At 33.3% G+C, this 21,106-nt stretch overlaps 1 protein-coding gene across 9 annotated transcripts in view; it reads left to right on the top strand.

Moving 5' to 3' along the window:
• Positions 1-21,106, top strand: part of Fam135a (family with sequence similarity 135 member A) — a 120,871-nt gene that overhangs the window by 76,238 nt on the left and 23,527 nt on the right. For 8 of the 9 annotated variants that reach the window (XM_071613270.1, XM_071613271.1, XM_071613267.1 and 5 more), the window contains 3 exons: positions 15,222-15,295; positions 16,758-16,912; positions 17,128-19,504. In XM_071613270.1, coding sequence (XP_071469371.1) covers positions 15,222-15,295; positions 16,758-16,912; positions 17,128-19,504 — 2,606 coding nt within the window. The remainder of the gene's footprint in view (positions 1-15,221; positions 15,296-16,757; positions 16,913-17,127; positions 19,505-21,106) is intronic. The other variant, XM_071613274.1, reaches the window with a different exon arrangement.

Below are 21,106 nucleotides of genomic sequence, written 5' to 3'. Positions count from 1 at the left end.
AGAAATTTTTATGTGGTGCTGAGGATTGAACCCAGCACTCACATATGCTAAGCGAGCGCTCTACTGCTGAGCTGCAACCCCAGCCCCTCCTTTTTTAAAATTTATTTATTTATTCTAATTAAATAATATGAGAGCAGAATGCATTTTGTTTCATTGCACACAATTGTAGCACAACTTTTCATTTCTCTGGTTGTACACAGTGTAGCGTTGTACCATGTAGGGTAATGATGTCCATCTTATTTCACCATCTTTCCTACCCCCATACCCCTTGCCTGTGCCTAGAGAACACCCATTTTTCCCATATCCCCCACCCCTTAGCATCCACTTATCAGAGAGAACATCCAACCTTTGGTGTTTTACAATTGGCTTACTTCGCTTAGCATGATATTTTCCAGCTCCATCCGTTTACCTGCAAATGTCATAATTTTATTCTCTTTTAATGCTGAGTAATATTCCATTGTGTATATATACCATAGTTTCTTTATCCATTAATTTATTGAAGAGCATCTAGGTTGGTTCCACAATTTAGCTATTGTCACTTTTTTCTTGAGTGGTCTTCCTGGAAGTTTTCCATTTTATTAGTATTTTCAGAGAACCAACTTTTAATGTTAATTCTGTCTCTTGTACATTTTTTTCTGTTTGATATTTTGTTTATTGTAAACAGGATTATCATTGAATTTTGTAAATGGTAATATATTGTGCTTTCTGAATCCTATTTATGCAATTCAGCAGGAACTTTGATCATAAAGTGTCTTGATATTCTTAGAATACAGTGCTAAACATACAGTAACCCAGAGCAGTCCAGAGGTCATTCATTGTTTGTAGAAGAACAAACTTAGCCATAATAAAGTGTATAGGTTGTCTGATGATGGGTTCTGAAGCAGCACAGTTGAGCTGAATCACAGAAATGAACCTCTGATAATGAAATCTTTCTTTTTGTGTGAAAGCAAGTAGTGAAACAAAGAATTGGACTAAAAACAGGAAATATAAATCTGTACTTGGAAAGAAAAATACAGTAAATTAGTTTAATATTGCTTCAATATATTATGTATCAAGATTAAGAAAGTGCAGATTTTCATATTACTGAAAAATTATATCCCACTGGACCATACAGACTATTTGTACGTGAATGGTCCCCAATGGCCATATTAATGAAAAAGATTAAAAGTCTCCATGATTAAGCAAAAGATATATAAATCGAAACTAAGAAATTGAATGATACAACTTATAAAAAAAGCAAAATAATAACTGTAATACTGAATTTTGTATGTGTCAAGAACTGTAGAATCCGAGGTTTCACCCTACTTATAGCATACCTAAGCCTACCATAGGCTGGTCAGAGATAAAGGATCTCATAGTAATAGCAATAACCAAAGTATTGTCATTTGTGTTGGCTCTCCAAGCCTCAGTTTCTACAATCTAGTATAAAGAAGGCCAAGTTCAAACCATTGAATTGAATTACAGGAGAAAAGTCTTTGCTTATGGACCCCAAATATTTTATTTTAAGTATGTATGTATTATGATGTATTGTGGTACTGTGGATTAAGACCAGGGGTGCTCTATCAGCTACATCCCCAGCCTGCCCGCCCCCCTCTTTTTTTTGAGATAATGTCTTATTAATTTGCCCAGTCTGGCTTCAAACTTGCAATCCTCCTGCCTCAGCCTCCCAAGTTGCCAGAATAACAAGCATATGGTGAGAAGCCAAACTTTCCCAAATATTTTATAATAGACAGTAGATACCTTTACTCTGAACCAAAGGCAGTCTTTATCTAACAAGGTTGTAAGCCATCCTGCCTTTTGCTTCAAAGAGAGACACATCTCTATCTTCCCAATGTTTTCTCAGTATAAGTATTCTTGAAAAGATGGTCTTTCTACAAAGAAAGTCAGTGCTTCTGTTCCTGAGACTTGAAGAAATACAATAGACCCATGAGGAATTATCAGTTTTGTTGTATTATAATGTTTCACTCTATAGCATCAGAAGTGCTATATTTTATGTTGATCATAACTTGTGCCTGGAATAATGTTATAGATCTAGTTAAGGAGATCATCATATTCACTTTGTAGAGAGCCATATCTTATGCTTTGTGCTATCATTACAGATTTGTATTTTGCCTTGTATAGGCTCTCGTTAGGGCTGCTGGGGTTAGATAAAATAACAGTTAATTTGGCATTCTTTTAGAGATGTTTTATTTATCTTATACCAACTTGTATAAATCTTTAGTTCTTTCATGACAAATGTCCATAAATAATGTTGCTCAGGCCAAATACATAGGGTTGTCAGAATGCCCAGTTAAATTGAATTCCAAATAAGTAGCAAATAATATTTCAATCTAAGTATGTCCAGTGCAACCCTATCAAATAGCATGCAAAAACATCAAAGACTTTTACCTATTTTATATATTTTTATATAAATAAATTATGCCTGATATAGAAAACAGAATTTCTTGGTCATAAAACTAATTTTGAGATTGTTTTTCTTGTGTAGAAACAGACTATGGTAAACTTAAGGTGCTACTCAATATGTGTCTTTGTGGTTCTAACCTAGAGCAATGAAGCCTAAGTTGATATGGTGATTCTGCTATTCTGTTGCTTAGTATTAATGTGATGTTGTTCATTTTAACAATTCAGATTAATGTACCTTTCCTTGGACTATAAAATGGAAGTCTTTTATAGACCTTCCTAAAATAATATTTCAAACTGTAAAGTCATCTGAGAGAAGTTTGAAAAATCATTATATGCAAATTTCTGTGCCCAATTTTGCCATCTGCTTTATTCATAGTTGTGTCCTTCTTTGCTTCCCTGTGTTTATCATCTTTGTTAACTACGACTTCTTTATTCTTTTTTTTTTTTTTTTTAAGTTTATAGCAACAGGTTTGTTACTAACCCTTTTCTGAAATTGTGATTCTATGGGACCACTGACCATAAGCCCACGAATTCATCTACAAAACAGGAGGAGGGAAAGCGTTTTCTTTTGTAGTTAGGTAGAAGACATTATTATGCTTTTTTTCTTTAGGTTTTAATAAAAGCTTATTTGTGGACATTGAAATAGGAATTTCATATAATTTTCAATTGTCACCAGATATTATTCCATTTTTGAAAAACTTCCAACCATTTAAAATGTAAAAAGCATTTTGAGTGTTTTGTACTTCTTAGAATGCTCTTTGAAGCATAATTTATTTATATATTTTACTTAACAAACATATATATAGCAATTATCTGCCAGATACTATGTAATTGATTGATAAATGTTAACTAATTTAAATCATCAGTACAATCTCATGGCTGGGCACAGTGGTGCATGCCTGTAATCCCAGCAATTTAGGAGGCTAAGGCAGGAGGATCACAAGTTCAAAGCCAGCCTCAGCAAAGCGAGGCACTTAGCAACCCAATGAGACCCTGTCTCTAAATAAGATACAAAATAGGGCTGGGTATATGGCTCAGTGGTCGAGTGCCCTTGAGTTCAATCCTTGGTACCCCCCCCCCGCCCCTGCAAAAAAATAAAATAAAAATAAAAACCTCATGAAGTAAATATTTTATCATTCCCATTTTACAAAATAAATATTTATGTTAGAACGGAAAATAATTTGGCTGAAATGGTAGAGATGGGATGGGAACTCAGCTGATACTTTGCATTTCATCTGTTTTTTATATATTTGCAAAATATCAGAAATGAAGTCAAGACTTCCTTTGCAACAAAATGGATGGAATTGGAGGGCATTATGTTAAGGAAAAGAAGCCAGACACATAAAGAGAGGTACCACATGTTCTTTCTTATATGTGGAAGTTAAAACAAACAAACAAGAAATCAACCTGAATGCAGAATACTGATTACTTAGAGGTTTGAAGGGATGTGAATGAATAAAGCGAGGCCAAATGGGATCATTGCACATTGTATGCATGTATTAAAATATCACACTGAATCCCATTAATATGTAGAATTAATGCATGTTAATGAAAAATTAATGCATGTTAATGAAAAATGTAAGGGAGCAATGCAGAGCAATAAAATAAAAATAAATAGAGGGAACAGGAGCAAAGTTCAGTGGTAGAACCTTGCCTAGCATACTCAAGACCTTAGGTTCAATCACCAGCACAGCAAAAATTTAAATTAAAAAAAAAAAAAAAGATAAAGGCTGCAACCAGAAAAAAAATTAAGACTTCAAACAAAAATGTAGCCCAGCCTTACAACATTGAAATATCATTTGTTATAATACTGGCTTCCTTTGCTATTCATGTTTTACAAATAAAATAAAAAGAAATACAGTCTCCGGGGTGGAGCTGTAGTTCAGTGGCAGAGCGCTTGCCTAGCATGTGTGAGTTACTGGGTTGGATCCTTAGCACCACATAAAAATAAACAAAGACATGCTGCCTGGCTTGGTGGCCCATGCCTGTAATCCTAATGGCTCTTAAGGTTGAGGCAGGAGGATCAAGAGTTCAAAGCCAGCCTCAACAATGGCAATGTGCTAGCTACTAAGCAACTCAGTGATACCCTGTCTCTAAATAAAAATGCAAAATAGGGCTGGGGATATGGCTCAGTGATCAAGTGCCCCTGAGTTCAATCCCTTGTACCTAAGAAAAAAAAAATGCTCTCCATCTACAACTACAAAAAATTTTAAGAAGCAATATATATATATATATATATATATATATATATATATATATATAGTCTCAAACATGATTTTTAGTGATTACCTTGGTGATATAAAATATGATTTAGAATTTTTTCAACTGAATTTAAAGAGAATGTTCGACTTTACTATATTCACTGGAATTAATAATAAAAAATGCTTTGAAACACTAAACATTGACACTGATGGTCCAATAGCTAGAAAATCAAAACTACCAGAGTGGTAGAGGCAAGAGGACAGGTCATATGTAAGCTAATGTCTATAGTAACTATTTCCTAAACTCGAATTTTTTGGTTAATTGAGGGGGATTTTTTTGAGAAATTTACATGTGTCCTTCTTTGCTTCCTATCAATCATTTTAGCATATACAGTTTAGTGGCATTTAGTATTTCACAGGATTATACAGTCATCAAACCATAACCAATACATTTCATCACCCTAAAAGGAAACCCTATGCCCATTAAGCAGTCACTCCTCATTTTCTCTTTTCTCCCTTCTATTGTAAGCACTAGTCTCATTTACTTCTTATGGATAGTTCATATAAATGTATTCATATAAAAGGTTACCTTTGTGTCTGATTTCTTTCTCTTAGCATAATGTTTCAAGATTCATCCATGTTATTACATATATCAATAATGCATTTTTTATTTTAGTGAAATTTCATTGTATGGATATACAATGTTCTTTCACCTCTTTGCCCATTGATAGACATTGGATTGTTTCTACCCAACGTGAATAGTGATGCTACGAAAATTTGTCAGGAAACATTTGTTTGCATACCTGTTTACAGTTCTTTTGGCTATATACCTAGGAGTGGAATTAGTAGGTAATATAGTAATTCTCTGTTTAACTTTGAGAAGCCTCCAAACTGTTTTCCGTAACAGTTAGGCTATTTTTTCATTCCTGCCAACAATGTGGAAGGATTCTGATTTCACTACATCATTGTCAGCACTTGTTATTTTCTGTATTTTGTTTTTGTTTTGTTTTATTATTGTCAAACTAGTGAGTGTGTCATGGTATTACAATGTGGTTTTGGTTTGCATTTCACTGATAATTAACAAATGACCTTGAACACCTTTTCATGTGTTTATTGACCATTTTTTTTTTTTTGTCTTTTTGGTGAAATGTACACTGAAGTACTTTGTCCATAATTTTTTGGGGGGAGGGGTATGTTATGATGGATTGAACCCAGGGGCACTCAACCAGTGAGCCACACCCTCAGCACCCCCCATTTTTGTTTTCCTATATTTTATTTAGAGACAGAATCTCTCTAATTGCTGAGTCTGGCTTTGAACTCGTGATCCTCCTGCCTCCGCTTCCTGAGCTGCTGGGGTTACAGATTTATATCACTGCATCCAACCTTCACCCATATTTAATTGTTTGTGTCTTAGTTATTGAGTTTCAGGAGTTCTTTATAAATATTCTAAAAATTAGACCTTTACGCATGTATGACTTGAAAATATTTTCTTCTGTACATTTTCTTTTTACTCTATTGATAATGTCCTTTGATGTATAAGACTGAGGAGAATAATTTTTAAATTCATTGTTTAAAGGTATCCTATAAAGTAAGACAAATTGTATTCAACGGTTATTTTCATGATTAAATTTTTAAATCTCTAACAATATTTTATTTAATTGCGGAGATTATTTTGCTTATAACTTCTACTAAGCCAGTTTTCTTGGAATCATTAAATGCTAGGGGAAGAAAAAAGGCTTTTATAAATCTAAATCTGATTAGTATGTATATCTCTATCACTATCATGCCTGATGTCAGTATATATTTGATATTTAAAAAATTAATAGTCCTCAGAAAGACTTAACCCAGAAGCTTTGTAAATTTGAAAGATCTAAATTTAATTATAAAGTCTGTTGTGTGTGTGTGTGTGTGTGTGTGTGTGTGTTGCTAGGGATCAAAACCATAGCCTTGCTTGCCTCTTCCACTGAGTTATATTCTCAGTCTTTTTATAAACTCCAATCTTGCATTAACATTGGCGACATATTCTGAAAACCAGCCAATATAGAGGACATTTCCTTTATTTTAGAAAATGACCTTATATCAGTTTTCAGTTAATTTCCATACCCCATAAACAATCCTGCCCTGATGTTACTTTTCAGAACCTTTATGAACAGAATTTGTATTTTTTACTTCATATTTAGATTAGTCCATGTTGCATTACTTTCCATTGTGGAGTGTAGTATTCCATTGTGTATGCCAGAGTTGATTTGTTTTATCTCCTATTATTTGATTTTTTTTTATCATTCTGAGTGAAGATGCTGTAAACATTCAATAATAAATCTTTTTGTAAGCTTATATTTTAATTTATGTTGCTTGAGTACCTAGGAGTGGAATTGCTTGGTCATTAGGTAAATTTATTAAAAAAAAAAAAAAAAAAACCTCCGCTCATTTTTTGCAAAATGGTCATACAGGTTTTTTTTTTATTAATTTAATTTATTCTAATTAGGTATACATGACAGCAGAGTATTTTGATTCATTGTACATAATTGCAGCACAACTTTTCATTTCTGTGGTTGTACACGATGTAGCATCACACCATACGTGCAGTCATACATGTTCCTAGGGTAAAGATGTCCATCTCATTCCACCATCTTTCCTGCCTCCATGCCCCCTCCCCACCCCAGTCATACAGTTAGTATTAAGCTTTCACCATTACTGTGAATCTTTTTTTTTTTTTAGTTTTTCTTTCATGTTTAGTGCTTTTGTTTCCTTTCTTTTATAAGGACTTACCTATCCCAAATCAGGAAAATGTTCTCCTCTGTTTGCCTCTGGAAATATCAGAATTACAGCTTTTATGTTTAACATCTTGAATAAATTTTTGACTGTGGTATAAACTGTAGTGGTCAAGATACATTTTTCCCCCATTTAGTTGTTCCAGCATTATTTATTGAAAAGACTTTTCTTGTCTATTGAATTGTCTTCATATCTTTGTTGAAAATCAGTTAACTAATAAGTGAGGAATATTTCTTGGCTTTATTTTCTGTTTTCTGTTCCATTGGCCTGTTACATATCTTTATGTGAGTACCACACTAACTAAATCTCTGTGTCTCTGACTGGCACGTACTGAAATTCTTTTATAATAAGACATAAGTCAGAGACCCCACTTGTCCACAGTAGAGGTGCCCCTCTCCAGGAACTCCTAAGACCTCTTTTGGTAACAATGCTACTATACATCTATAAGAATTTCTAAAATCCAAAACATTGATGAAACAAAGGAACTCTTATTTATTGCTGGTAGGAATGCAATATTGGTTAACTACTTTGGAAGACATTTTGGCAATTTCTTACAAAACTAAATGTGCTCTTACTATACAACACAGCTATCATAACCCTTGGTATTTACTCAGATGAGTTGAAAACTTACATTCATACATAAACCTGAACATAGATGTTTATAACTATTTTTTCATAATTGTCAAAACTTGGAAGCACTGAAGATATCCTTCAGTAGGTGATTGGTTTAACAAACCATTGTACATCTATACAATAGAATGTACTTTAATGATAAGCAATTTATTAAGACATGGAGGGAGCAGACGACTGATGCCAGCCCACCTGCTGCAGGGTAAGAGCAGAGTGACCCCAGCCTGCCTCGCAGTAGGAGCAGTGTGACTCTTGAATCCACACTGCTAGAGAAGAAGATGTATGGACAATATGAAGAAATAAGGGAAGAAAGTGCCCGAAACAAACCAATCCGATACGATAATGGATTCCATTGACAGTACAGTAGATGAAATGTCAGAGAAGGAGTTCAGAATGTACATAATTAAAATGATCTATGAAGCAAAGAATGAATTAATAGAGCAAATACAGGCAACAATTGACTGCTCTTATAAGAGATAAGAGAGGAAATACAGGTAGCAAAAGATTTCTTCAAGAAAGAGATACTCTTAAAAAAAAAAAAAACCCTTGAAATGAAGGAAACAATGAACCAAATAAAAATTTCAATAGAAAGCATCAAAAACAGACTAGATCACTGGGAAGACAGAACCTCAGGCAATGAAGACAAAATATATAATCTTGAAAATAAAGTTGACCACACAGTAAAGCTGGTAAGAAATCATGAACAGTACCTCCAAGAATTATGGGACAACATGAAAAGACCAAATATAAGAATTATTGGGATAGAGGAAGGCACAGAGATACAAACCAAAGGAATGCACAATCTCTTCAATGAAATAATATCAGAAAATTTCCCAAACATGAAGAATGAATTGGAAAATCAAATACAAGAGGCTTACAGGACACCAAATGTACAAAATTACAGCAGATCCACACCAAGGCATATTATAATGAAAATGCCTAGCATATAGAATAAGAATAGAATTTTAATAGCTGCAAGAGAAAAGTTTTAGATTACATATAGGGGGCAACCAATTTGCATATCATCAGATTTTTCAACCCAGACCATCAAAGCTGGAAAACCCTGGAATAACATATACCAAGCTCTGAAAGAAAATGAATGCCAACCAAGAATCTTATACCCAGCAAAATTAAGTTTCAGATTTGATGACAAAATAAAAACCTTTCACAACAAACTAAAAAGAATTTACAACAAGAAAGCCTGTACTACAGAGTATTCTCAGCAAAATATTCCATGAGGAAGAAATGAAAACAAAGAAAATCATCAAAAGGGAGGAACTAGGGGCTGGGGCTGGGGCTGGGGCTCAGTGGTAGGACACCTGCCGTGCACGTGTGAGGCCCTGGTTTTGATCCTCAGCACCACATAAAAATAAAAATATTGTGCCCATCTACAACTAAAAAAAAAATGTTTTTTTTTTTTTTAAAAAGGAGGAAGGAAACCCTCATCATTATACAAAATACATGTATAAAGATGTGAATTTGGTGTCAACATACCTTATATATAATCAGAGATATGATAAATTATTGCATAATGGCATATTAAGAATTGTAATGCAAAAATAAATTAATTTTTTTAAAAAAAACATCAATAGAGTAGAGGAAAGGGATGGAGGAAGGAAGGGAAAGGGAAAATTATATTGGCCAAATTATATTGTTATACCATGTGTATGTACTAATATATAAAAAAAAGGAGGAACTACACTAAAGGAAAATCCAATCAAATGAGAATAAACCAAAATGATTGGGAATATAAACCATGTCTTAATAACCTGGAATGTTAATGGCATAAACTCATAAATTAAAAGACATAGACTGGCAGATTGGATTAAAAAAATACCAAACAATATCCTGCCTTCAAGAGACTCATCTCATAGGAAAGAGACTCATCTCATAGGAAAAGACATCCACAGACTGAAGGTGAAAGGATGAGAAAAACAGCACTCACATGGGCCACATAAACAAGCAGGGATTTCCAAACTAATATCAGATAAAGTGTACTTCAAACCAAAGTGAGTCAGAAGAGATAAAGAAGAACACTTAATATTGCTTAAGGGAACCATACATCAACAAGACATTACAATCATAAATATGCCCCAAACAATGGAGCATATACATGTATCAAACAAACCCTTCTCAATTTCAAGAAACAAATAGATCACAACACAGAAATATTAGGTGACTTTAAACACTCCTATCACCACTGGATAGATCTTCCAAACAAAAACTAAATGACAGAAATCCATGATACAATCAATGATTTAGACTTAACAGACATATATTGAGTATTTCATCCATCATCGAGCAAATACACCTTCTCAGCAGGACATGAATCCTTCTCTAAAATAGACCATATATTATGCCTCAAAGCAACTCACAGCAAATACAAAAAAATAAAAAGATACTACCCTGTATTTTATGAAATTATAATGGAATGAAACTAGAAGTCAATTATAAAATAAACAATAGAAGCTCCTTCAACACCTGGAGACTAAACAATATGATATTGAATGAGTAATGGATAGCAGAAAACATCAGGGAGTAGATAAAAATAATCGAGGTAAGTGACAACACCGATACAAATATCAAAATCTCTGGGACGCTATGAAGGCAGTACCAAGAGGAAATTCATTGCATTGAGCTCACTCATTAATAAGAATAAAAAGTCAAAAAATAAATAACATTACATCTCAAAGCCCTAGAATAATAAGAACAAATCAACACCAAAAGTGGTAAAAGACAGGAAATAATTAAAATCAGAGCTGAAATCAATGAAATTGAAAAAAAAAAAAAGAACCAATTAAAAAATTTGACAAAATGAAAAAAGAAAATTCAAATTATAAAAATTCATCATGAAAAAGGAAATATCACAATAGACACCATTGAAATACAGAAGATAATTAGAAACTAAAAGAGAAAAATCTCAATGACATCAACAAATTTCTAAAAACATGATCGACCCAAACTGAATCAGGAGGATATAAACAATTTAAACAGATCAATTTCAAGTAAGGAAATAGAATAAACCATCAAAATCTACCAACCAAGAAAAGCGGATTCTCGTCCAAGTTCTACAACACCTTCCAAGAAGAACTAATACCAAAACTCCTCAAATTATTCCATGAAATAGAAAAGGAGTGGACCATTCCAAACTTATTCTGAGGCTAGCATCTCCCTAATACCAAAACCAGACAAAGACACATCAAGGAAAAGAAAACTTAAGACCAATAGACTTAAAGACAAGAATCATGTAATTATCTCAATAGATGCTGAAAAAGCATCCGATAAAATACAGCACCTCTTCATATTCAAAACACTAGAAAAACTAGGACTGGTAGGATCATACCTCAACATTGTAAAAGCTTTCTATGCCAAGCCCAAGGCCAACATCATTCTAAATGGAGAAAAATTGGAAGCATTCCCTCTAAAAACTAGAACAAGACAGGGATGTTCTCTGTCATCACTTCAATATAGTCCTTGAAATTCTAGCTAGAGCAATCAGACAAAAGAAATTAAAGGGATACAGATAGGAAAAGAAGAACACAAATTAGCAATATTTGCCAAGGTTGTGATTCTAAGTACCTAAAAGACCCAAAAAATTCCACCAGAGGATAGGAAAGATGGTGGAATGAGATGAACGACATTACCATAGGTACATGTATGATTGCACAAATGGTGCATCTCTATACCATGTACAACCAGAGAATTGAAATGTTGCCCTCCATTTGTGTATAATGAATTGAAATGCATTCTGCTGTCATGTACAACTAAGTAGAAGAAATAAAACAAAAGAAGGTATGGAGGTATCTTGAAATCATCGCTAAATGAAAGAAGCTGATATGAAAGGTAATTTAAGCTATATAATTCTAATTTTATGACATTCTAGAAAAGGAAAAACCAAGAAGACAGTAAAAAGATAAGTGGTTACCACAGGCTCACAGGGATGGTGGAAGGGACAAATAGGTGGAGCACAGGGCATTTTCAGGGCAGTGAAACTATTCTGTGTAATATTATGATGAGCATGATGTAATATTATGATATAATGTTAAAGACCAGAGAATGAATACTTGATAGTGAACTTTAGTGTAAACTATGGACTTTTGTTAATAAAAAGTCAGTATTGGGGCTGGGACTGGGGCTCACATGTGAGGCACTGGGCTGAATCCTCAGCATTACATAAAAAATAAATGAACAAATAAAGATATTATGTCCATCTACAGCTAAAAAAAAGGTTTTTTTTAAAGTCAGTATTGGTTTATCAGTTGTAACAAATGTAACAGTAATATAAAGTATAAAATAATAGGGGAAGTGGAGAAGTAGGAGGGCAAGAGAGGCTGTAAGAACTGTTACTTGCTGATCATTTAGGTTTTTTTGTTAAACCTAAATCTGCTCTTAGGCAATTCTATTTTTTAGTTTTTTTTTCTTAAGAGCAGATTTTGCCTATTATTCTAACATCTGGATTATCTTGGGAATCGTATGTACTTATTGCATTATTTTCTTGATTGTGAGTTATATTTCCCTGCTGCTTTGCATATCTAGTACATATTTGTCAGTGTTACAAATAGTTGCCTTATGTATTTTTATCAGTTATATAGTTGTGTTCAGGGCAAGTTCTATACCAATTTTTCTATTATGGTCTAAGTAGAAATTTAAAATAGACATTTTCAAACCTGGCTAACCTTAGAATCACCTAAGGAACTTTTTAAAAAAAACAGTGCTGATTGAGGTTGAGGTTGAGGTTACTGTTTTAAGTTCTCCAACTCATTAACAGAGTTAGACTGTTCCCTAAATATGATCATTCTGCTAGGAAGAGTGGGAACTGAAATTTGGCTTATCCTCATTGGAGTCCAATTTCATCTGCCTCTACAGTTGTTCATTTTCCCTAGTTTAATGTGCTCCTTTAAAACAGCTGTGGATTGAGAATCAATGTAAACTAGTTAGAATTCTATTTAATAGTAAGCATAAATCAGCTTTATATAATAAAAATACTGTATGGTATTCCTACTGTGAGTGTAACACAAGGACTTAAAAAACATTTGTTTAGTAAACATCTGCAATATGCCTACTTTTTTCAAGGTAATTTAAATATTATGACCTATGAAATATATACTCTTCACTCAAAATTGGACTCTAACCTCCATGAACACAAATAAAGTTGTACTATAATAAAAATGTTACTAATAATTATACTGTAATAAATGATATGTTAGTAATTCGAGCAATGTATTAGGAAGAACATAGATAAAGGAGAATTTAACTCTGTAAAACATTAGTAATAAATTCCATTTTGTGTCCTCAGGGTTTTTTTCCCCTTCTGGATTTTTGCTAAATTTTAAATATTGATACTGTCAAATAAGTGAATTCTTTTTAAAATTAGGATATATCAGAAAATTCATTTTTATAAACATGTACCAAAGCAGTAATATATATTCGTCATATCCTAAGTTTAACTTTTTTTTTTTAATGTAAGTCATTTGCCTAAAATTAAGCTGTATTGCCATCAGGTGACAGTCATACCTTAGTTGTGGCCACACAGCACAGTTCGTAACCTTATTCATTATATTATCACCCCAGAGTGGTAATCATTGTGAGAGAATTGAGAAACTTGTGCGTGCATAGAGGATAGGAAAGATTTCTGATAACATGAAGTATAAAGTAGAAGGGAATAGATAAGTGGTTTGAAGCATAAGATTTGGAGTTGCTCAAATCTTTATTTTAATCCAAGTTTATCACTTATTATCTTGCCTCTTTGTGATTAAACTCTTTGGTTTGAATTTTCTCACTTATTAAATGAAGATAATACCTCCTCCCTTGTATTTTTTATGGTTTAAAACAAAGAATCAAAATAAAATACTTAGCATAGTTTTATGGGTAGGATACTATCAGGTATTGATAGTTATTTTAGGAATTACCAAAAATAGAAAGAAAAGGAAAATCAGCTCACTAATTTTGCAGGTCCAGCTACAACTCTAGGAATCCAGATAACTTAAAGATAAATTCCTTCTCACTTTATAGTCCCCAGAGAAAACATCTCGAGATAGACAGGCAGATGGTTTTGGTTTTGGCTTTGGTTTTTCTCATCTTCCCCTTTGTCGATGGAAAGAAAGAAGACACAATTGGAATGCATTTGAAAGTACAGACACAGATGGTTGCATCCTCCTCAGTGTCTGATACTTGCCTCTCCCAACCTCCCTTACTGACTTGTCCTGAAGAGTCAGGCTCATCTGCTTAGAGAAAGAGGTTTAGTAAGTCATGTTTGGCCTGATCTTGATGACGAGTAAAATAGATCTCTAATTCATGTACATATTTAACCAAAGAATCCTAAATCAATTTCCCTTTAGAAGAGAATCTTCAATGTAATATAATTTCAAGATGTAACCTAATTATCTCTCCTCTATACCCCAAACAAGATATCTCTTTCATCTCCAGTAGTTGACAGAGCTTTTCCTTTCGTTATTAAAAATAAAAGGATCAAAATATAAATGTAATGGAAGAAATATTCAGCTAGATTCAATATGTATTTACCAAGTACTTTTTTAACATGCAAAACTATGTTTTAGAGACTACAAGGGTCATCAAAACATTGTTCCTGTTCTAACAAACATTACACTTTAGGAGGTGGTATGATTTGCAAATATAGTTATTCTAAGGCAAAATGTAGTGAATGCTCTAATGGAAATTATAATAGATTATATTTATATGCACTTGTCAGATTATAGAGTGCTATCATATATATTCTTGTTTGTTCTTTATAATCCCATGTATAGAACAAGTATTAAGTATAATTTGAAAATGAATCATCTGAAACTCAAAGATTAAATGCCCAAAATCACAATACTTCTAAGTCAGACAGTATAGTTAGCATATATTTGAAAGCCTGGCATAGAGCATGGGGAAAGCCACCTGATAGCTAGCTGGTTTTTCATTGTTTTTCCCATGTACTGGGCACTATTGTAGATACTAGAGGTGTAGTAGCAGATAAGGCAAATAGAATCCCTTCCTTTAAGGAAGAGAGATGAGATCCAATCTCGCTATAGATTCTGCTGTTCATTTCATACAACACAAAAATACAGTGCTTTGTCAACAATGAAGAGGGAGAGAATTCTCACGGGTTGTTATGCAAGGCCTAATGGAGGCAATTTCTTTCCCTGCAATTCTATGCCAGATTGACTTTTTAAATGTGCCATGTTATTAATACTCCTTTTTGGAATTCTCTAGGTTCGCAGATTTTCTGAGGCATTCTTTTGTTTTGAACATCCAAGAGAAGCTGCCATTGCATACCAGGAACTTCAGTGAGTAGCATAAATCCAAACTTAAAATGATGTTGCTTCCTTTCACATGGATATCTACCTCAGAATTTATAGAAAAAACTAGAAGAATTTGAAGTTCAGAAATCTACTCTTTATTAAATCTTCAGAGAGATGCATAATTTACTTGCCTTGCCCCTCTCTCCCCTTATATCAGATTTACTGTAATCTGTAAATATAGCCATGCAACTCTGGCTTCAGCCTTCCATTTGGCCATCTTATTCTGTCTTTATTTTCACAGGTCAAAATCTCTTATATTTATCATTGTGAGTTTGGGTAGTCTGGCACTACCTTTTGTTATGTAATGACTTACAGTTAAAATATGCAGAATAAATGCCTTCCATTTTTCCCACTGAATATATTTAGGTCTGTATTCTTTGGCTTCAGAGAATATTTTGAGGATGTTATGCTGAACAAAAGAAGGCAGACATAAAAGAATGAATAATGTATGATTTTAAATATATGAAGTTCTGGAACAGCCAAAACTAAAATGAAAGTAGAATAGTGGGTCATCTTGGGGTTTATCTGGGCTGGAAAATTGGGAAGACATGAGGAAACTCTGAATAGATTGAAATGTTCTATATCATATTTCACTTGTCAATCTTACAGCTTAGATTTATATATTTCAGTACCTAAGAAAAACTAAACAATAGTGGAATGGAGGGATATGTAGTGAATGTTGAGGTATAGATAGAACAAGAAGGGCAAATGTTAATTGTTGATACTGGGTAATCAGTACATTTCATACTGTTCTGTTTACTTGGATTTGGTTTAAATTTTACATAACAAAGGATCCTTTAACTGTTTTGTATTAGAAAGTTACATACTGCCAGGCACAGTTGTGCATGCCTATAATCCCAGCAACATAGGAGTCTGAGACAGTTGGATCTCAAGTTTGAGGCCAACCTCAACAACTTAGCAACTCTCAACCTAGTGAAACCCTGTCTCAAAATAAAAAAGGCTGGGAATGTAGGTCAGTGATAAAGCGCCCCTGGGTTCAGTCCCCAATGCCAAAAAGAAAAAAGAAAGTTAAATACTTTGTTTAATAGCTATTAATTTTATTGGTCAATATGTGTTAAGTAAAGGAGCTACAATGGAGTGTAGTTTTTTCTCTGTTATCATCAAATAATTGGTAAGCATTTTTCTTACATGATTGGAAGTTTATTCTATAAGCATAGATACTCATTTTGAAATAACTTAAGAAAGTATACAATATAATAGAAATTAATTTGTCAATAAACCTTAATTTTGTGTCAATAATTTATTGTCAGCAAACCAGAATTTTTATCTTACCAGTTTTTATGTCTATCCAAGAAGCTCTTTCGTAAGAAGAGTATGTCTTGAAGAAAGGGAATAGGAATGATAGGAGAAGAAAATAGGGTAGACTGTAAAGTGGAGTTGGGTATAATTTTTTTTATTACAATCTGACTTAAGAAATATTTTTCAGTGCTCAGAGTCACCTACAGATGTGCACCGCTATCAAAAATACTTCCTTCTGCAGTTCTCTTCCACCCCTACCTATTGAATGTAGTGAATTAGATGGCGATCTCAATTCATTACCTATAATCTTTGAAGATAGGTATTTAGATTCAGTTATTGAAGGTAAGTATCATCTAAAATAATATAAGCTATGTGTATAATTTTTAGCATATTCTTCCTAATATAAATAAAACCATTCCCTAATGTGAAACAACTTTTCCCTTTCAATTTTACTTATGTTTGAGGCTATTAGAAAGTTATAGTTAGAAAAAATAGTCTTAATCATATGAGTTCTCACACTTGTTTTAAATCTAAATCTTTTTTTCTTTGGATAAAAGACTTAGATGCACCCTGGATGGGAATTCAGAATCTTCAGAGATCAGAGTCCACTAGAATGGATAAATATGAGACTGAAGAAAGCTCTGTAGCAGGACTTTCTAGCCCAGAGTTGAAGGTCAGACCTGCTGGTTCCTCCAATATTTGGTATACAGAAGGTGAAAAGCAGCTAACAAAATTTCTAAAAGGAAAAAATGAAGAATCAAATAAATCCAAAGTTAAGGTTGCTAAGCTCATGAAAACAATGAAACCAGAAAACACAAAAAAAATAATAAAACAGAACTCTAAGGATTCTGTGGTTTTGGTAGGCTACAGATGTTTGAAAAGTACAGCATCAAATGATCACAATAAATGCTTTGAAGGCAATCTTTCACATAGTCAGAAGGAAGGTCTGGATACCACAATATGTGGATATAATTTTGACCCAAAGACTTACATCAGACAGACAAGTCAAAAGGAAGCTAGCTATTTGCCAGCTAATACAGAGAGAACTGAACAAAAGTCTCCAGATATTGAAAATATTCAACCAGGCCAGTTTGATCCTTTGAACACTGGCAGCCTAAATCTTTGTGCAAATTTGTCCATTTCAGGTAAACTTGATATCTCCCAGGATGGTAGTGAAATTACACACATGGAACAAAATCTGACATCCAGAAGTTCATCAGACGATTGCCATGATCATCAAACAACCCCATCATCAGGAGTTAGAACAATTGAAGTAAAACCCAGTGATAAAGATCCTTTCAGTGGAGAAAAAATAACTGTTAAAATAGGACCTTTGACTGAGCTTCAACATGATGAAATATTTGTGGATGATTTTTTACCCGGCTTTGAGTCCTTAGAATCTAATGGTAAATCTAAATCTCTAGAAATAACACTTGAAAAGGAAACTTTGCAAGAAGCAAAATGTTGTCCTATTGGAGAATCATTAGCTAAATTAAGAAATAATATGCCTGCTCCTTCTACAAAAGAATATCATATTGTAGTAAGTGGAGATACAATTAAATTACCAGATACTAATGCCACATATGCCTCGTCTAGATTTTCAGATTCAGGTGTTGAAAGTGAGCCAAGTTCTTTTGCAACACATCCAAACCCTGACATAGTCTTTGAAACTGTGCAAGGGCAAGGTCCTTATAATAATGAAAGATTATTTCCTCAGCTTTTGATGAAAACTGATAGTAACATAAAATTTTCATTAGGAAGTCATTGCACTGAGAGTACAAGTGCTTTAAGTGAAATACAGTCATCTTTGACATCTATAAACTCTCTACCTTCTGATGATGAACTGTTGTCACCTGATGAAAATTCTAAGAAATCTATTGTGCCTGAATGCCATCTAAGTGATAGCAAAAGTATATTAGACCTAGGAACAATTGATTTGCCAAAATATGATGATACTAAAAAGTCAAGTATTATTTTGCAACAGCAGAGTGTTATATTTTCAGGGCATTTGGATAGTGAAACTATAGCAATACATTCCTTAAATTCAAGCACTAAAGACGCTTTGCAACTTGTTTTTTCAGATAAAGATACTTCCAGTGATGAAAAAAATAGTTGCAGCTCCAAACCTAACTTGGACACTATGGGTAAAGGCTCCCAGAGTCTTGATAAATCTGATAACTCAGCAGGAACAGCAGTTATGTTAAATTCAAAACTAATTTGTTTAGGCACTCCTTGTGTTGTTTCAGGCTCCATTTCTACTAATGCAGAAGTTAGTGAAAATAGAACTGTGGAAGGAAAAAATAGTGATACATTAAATATCAAACAAATATATTCAGAAGCTCCTACAGTTGAAGTTGAAACTGATCTGGGTACAAGTGACCCTTTTTCAGCTGGTACTGATATGGTAAAGCAAGGGCTTGTGGAAAATTATTTTGGTTCTCAGAGCAGTACGGATATTTCTGACACGTGTGCTATTAGCTATAGCAATTCAGTTAGCCCTCAAAAGGAAATTTGTGAAAAAGGAATTAGTGATCTTCAACAGGAACAGGGTAACGAGGAGGAGGAGGAGGAGGAGGAAGAGGAAGAGCAGGATCAACAAATGGTTCAAAATGGTTATTATGAAGAAAAAGATTATTCAGCTTTGGATGGAACAGTAAATGCTCACTATACAAGCAGAGATGTACTAGAAGAAGAAGGACTTATAAAATCTGAAAAAGTAAACAGTGACTATCTGAGGGATGGTATAAATATGCCTACCGTTTGTACTTCTGGTTGTTTGTCCTTCCCATCTGCACCACGAGAGTCTCCTTGTAGTGTTAAATTTTCTTCTAAAAGTAAATTTGATGCCATTACAAAGCAGCCAAGCAGCATTTCTTACAACTTGACTTCTTCAATTTCCTGGTATGAAAATTCGCCAAAACCTCAAATACAAGCGTAAGTAATGGAGCTTAACAGTATGTGCTACTAAATATACATTGATCATAAGTATATACATTAAAGCAAAATCATAAATATATATAGAAGATAAGATTTATTTACATGATAAACATTAAATTATTATTTTTCCAGTAGCTTTCCCAACTATTCTGTATCAAATTTTTCAGACAGTATATAACTGCTTATAATATTTACTTAGGTGATATTTATAAAATGTCACATATCCATATAGATAGATACAGATATAGATCATAAATTGTGCTAAAGGGCTGAATGCCCATTTTGGTCTCCAGTTTCTATAGTACAAAAAGTCTTTCTTTGAATAGCTGTCTAAAATAGATAAATGAACCCTGTTATACTGTTTTACAGAAAGGTAGTTTCCAAGTGATTGTCCTGTTTCTTGGCTAGATGTTCTTGATATAAATTTTCTACTGGTAATTTTATGTTAGAAGTCAAAACCCTTTCATCATCATTACCCCATTAACTTCCAGACAAAATCTAGGTTTCATGAGAATATATAGGAAATAAGGACAAAATAAGATCTAAAGCGCCTAAAGCTAGTGAAACCTACTGAGGTGAATATGGCCAATTTAAAAATTGTAGTATATAAGCTAAGAGGCCAAAGATTATATACCATCTGCTGTGTACCTCTCTTTGTCAGAGTCATCAAGAAGAGATGGTGTTTATGTTTTCACCCAGTTTAAGGTTCATTAAATGCTGCTGTTTTTTTTTTCCCCCTTAATAAAACATAACTTTTTCTTTTTTCTTTTTTTCTTTTTAGTTACAAATGACAGTAGAATGTATTTTGACATATCATACATACATGCAGTGAAACTTCACATTCTTGTGGTTGAATACTAAATATGGAGTTAGAATGGTAGTGTATTCATATATAAACATAGGAAAGTTATAGCTGATTCATTCTACTGTCTTTCCCATTCCCCTCCCCTATCCTCCCTCCTTCATTAACTTCTTTAAGTTATACTTTGTTATCAGTTTTTTGCTTTGTTTGGTTTTTAATTATTTGTGGTTACATATAGACAGCATGCCCTTTATGTATGTATGTGTGTATATATATATATATATATATATATATATATATATATTATGCAAGCACTCTGCCACTGAACTACAGCCTCAGCCCCCATACAATGTTAAGTAGTAATAATTTTGTTTGCAGTCCCCAAGTTGGTTAAATATGTCAGTCATTCCAAATGAGTATGTACCTCCAATTATATTTAGTCACATACCCCTTTTAATTCTCCTTCTCTTTGATAATTTTTAGAGAAAAATGCAAGTAATCTCATCTACTGAATATTTTATCTACTATTCTCACTGTTATATAGAATAGCTTCTTCCCTTCCATTTATATAAGATTAAAATGGAACAAAGAAGTTAAAAGATTTATTTACATGATAAACATTAGATTACCATTTCTCCAGTACCTCCCCCAGCTTTACTAAATTTTTCAGGCAGCATAACTGCTTCTAATATCTTCTTAGTTGGCATTAAAATAACATTTTCAAGTGACTTCAGGCTCAAAGTGTTTATTATCTTTGATCAGCAACAAAAATCAAACCAAAAAAAAAAAAAAATCGA

This window comes from Marmota flaviventris, chromosome 6 (genome assembly GCF_047511675.1).
Source record: "Marmota flaviventris isolate mMarFla1 chromosome 6, mMarFla1.hap1, whole genome shotgun sequence".
NCBI classification, from domain to species: Eukaryota; Metazoa; Chordata; class Mammalia; order Rodentia; family Sciuridae; genus Marmota; species Marmota flaviventris.
The sequence above is the reverse complement of the archived record's forward strand: the minus strand, read 5'-3'. Positions and strand labels throughout refer to the sequence as shown.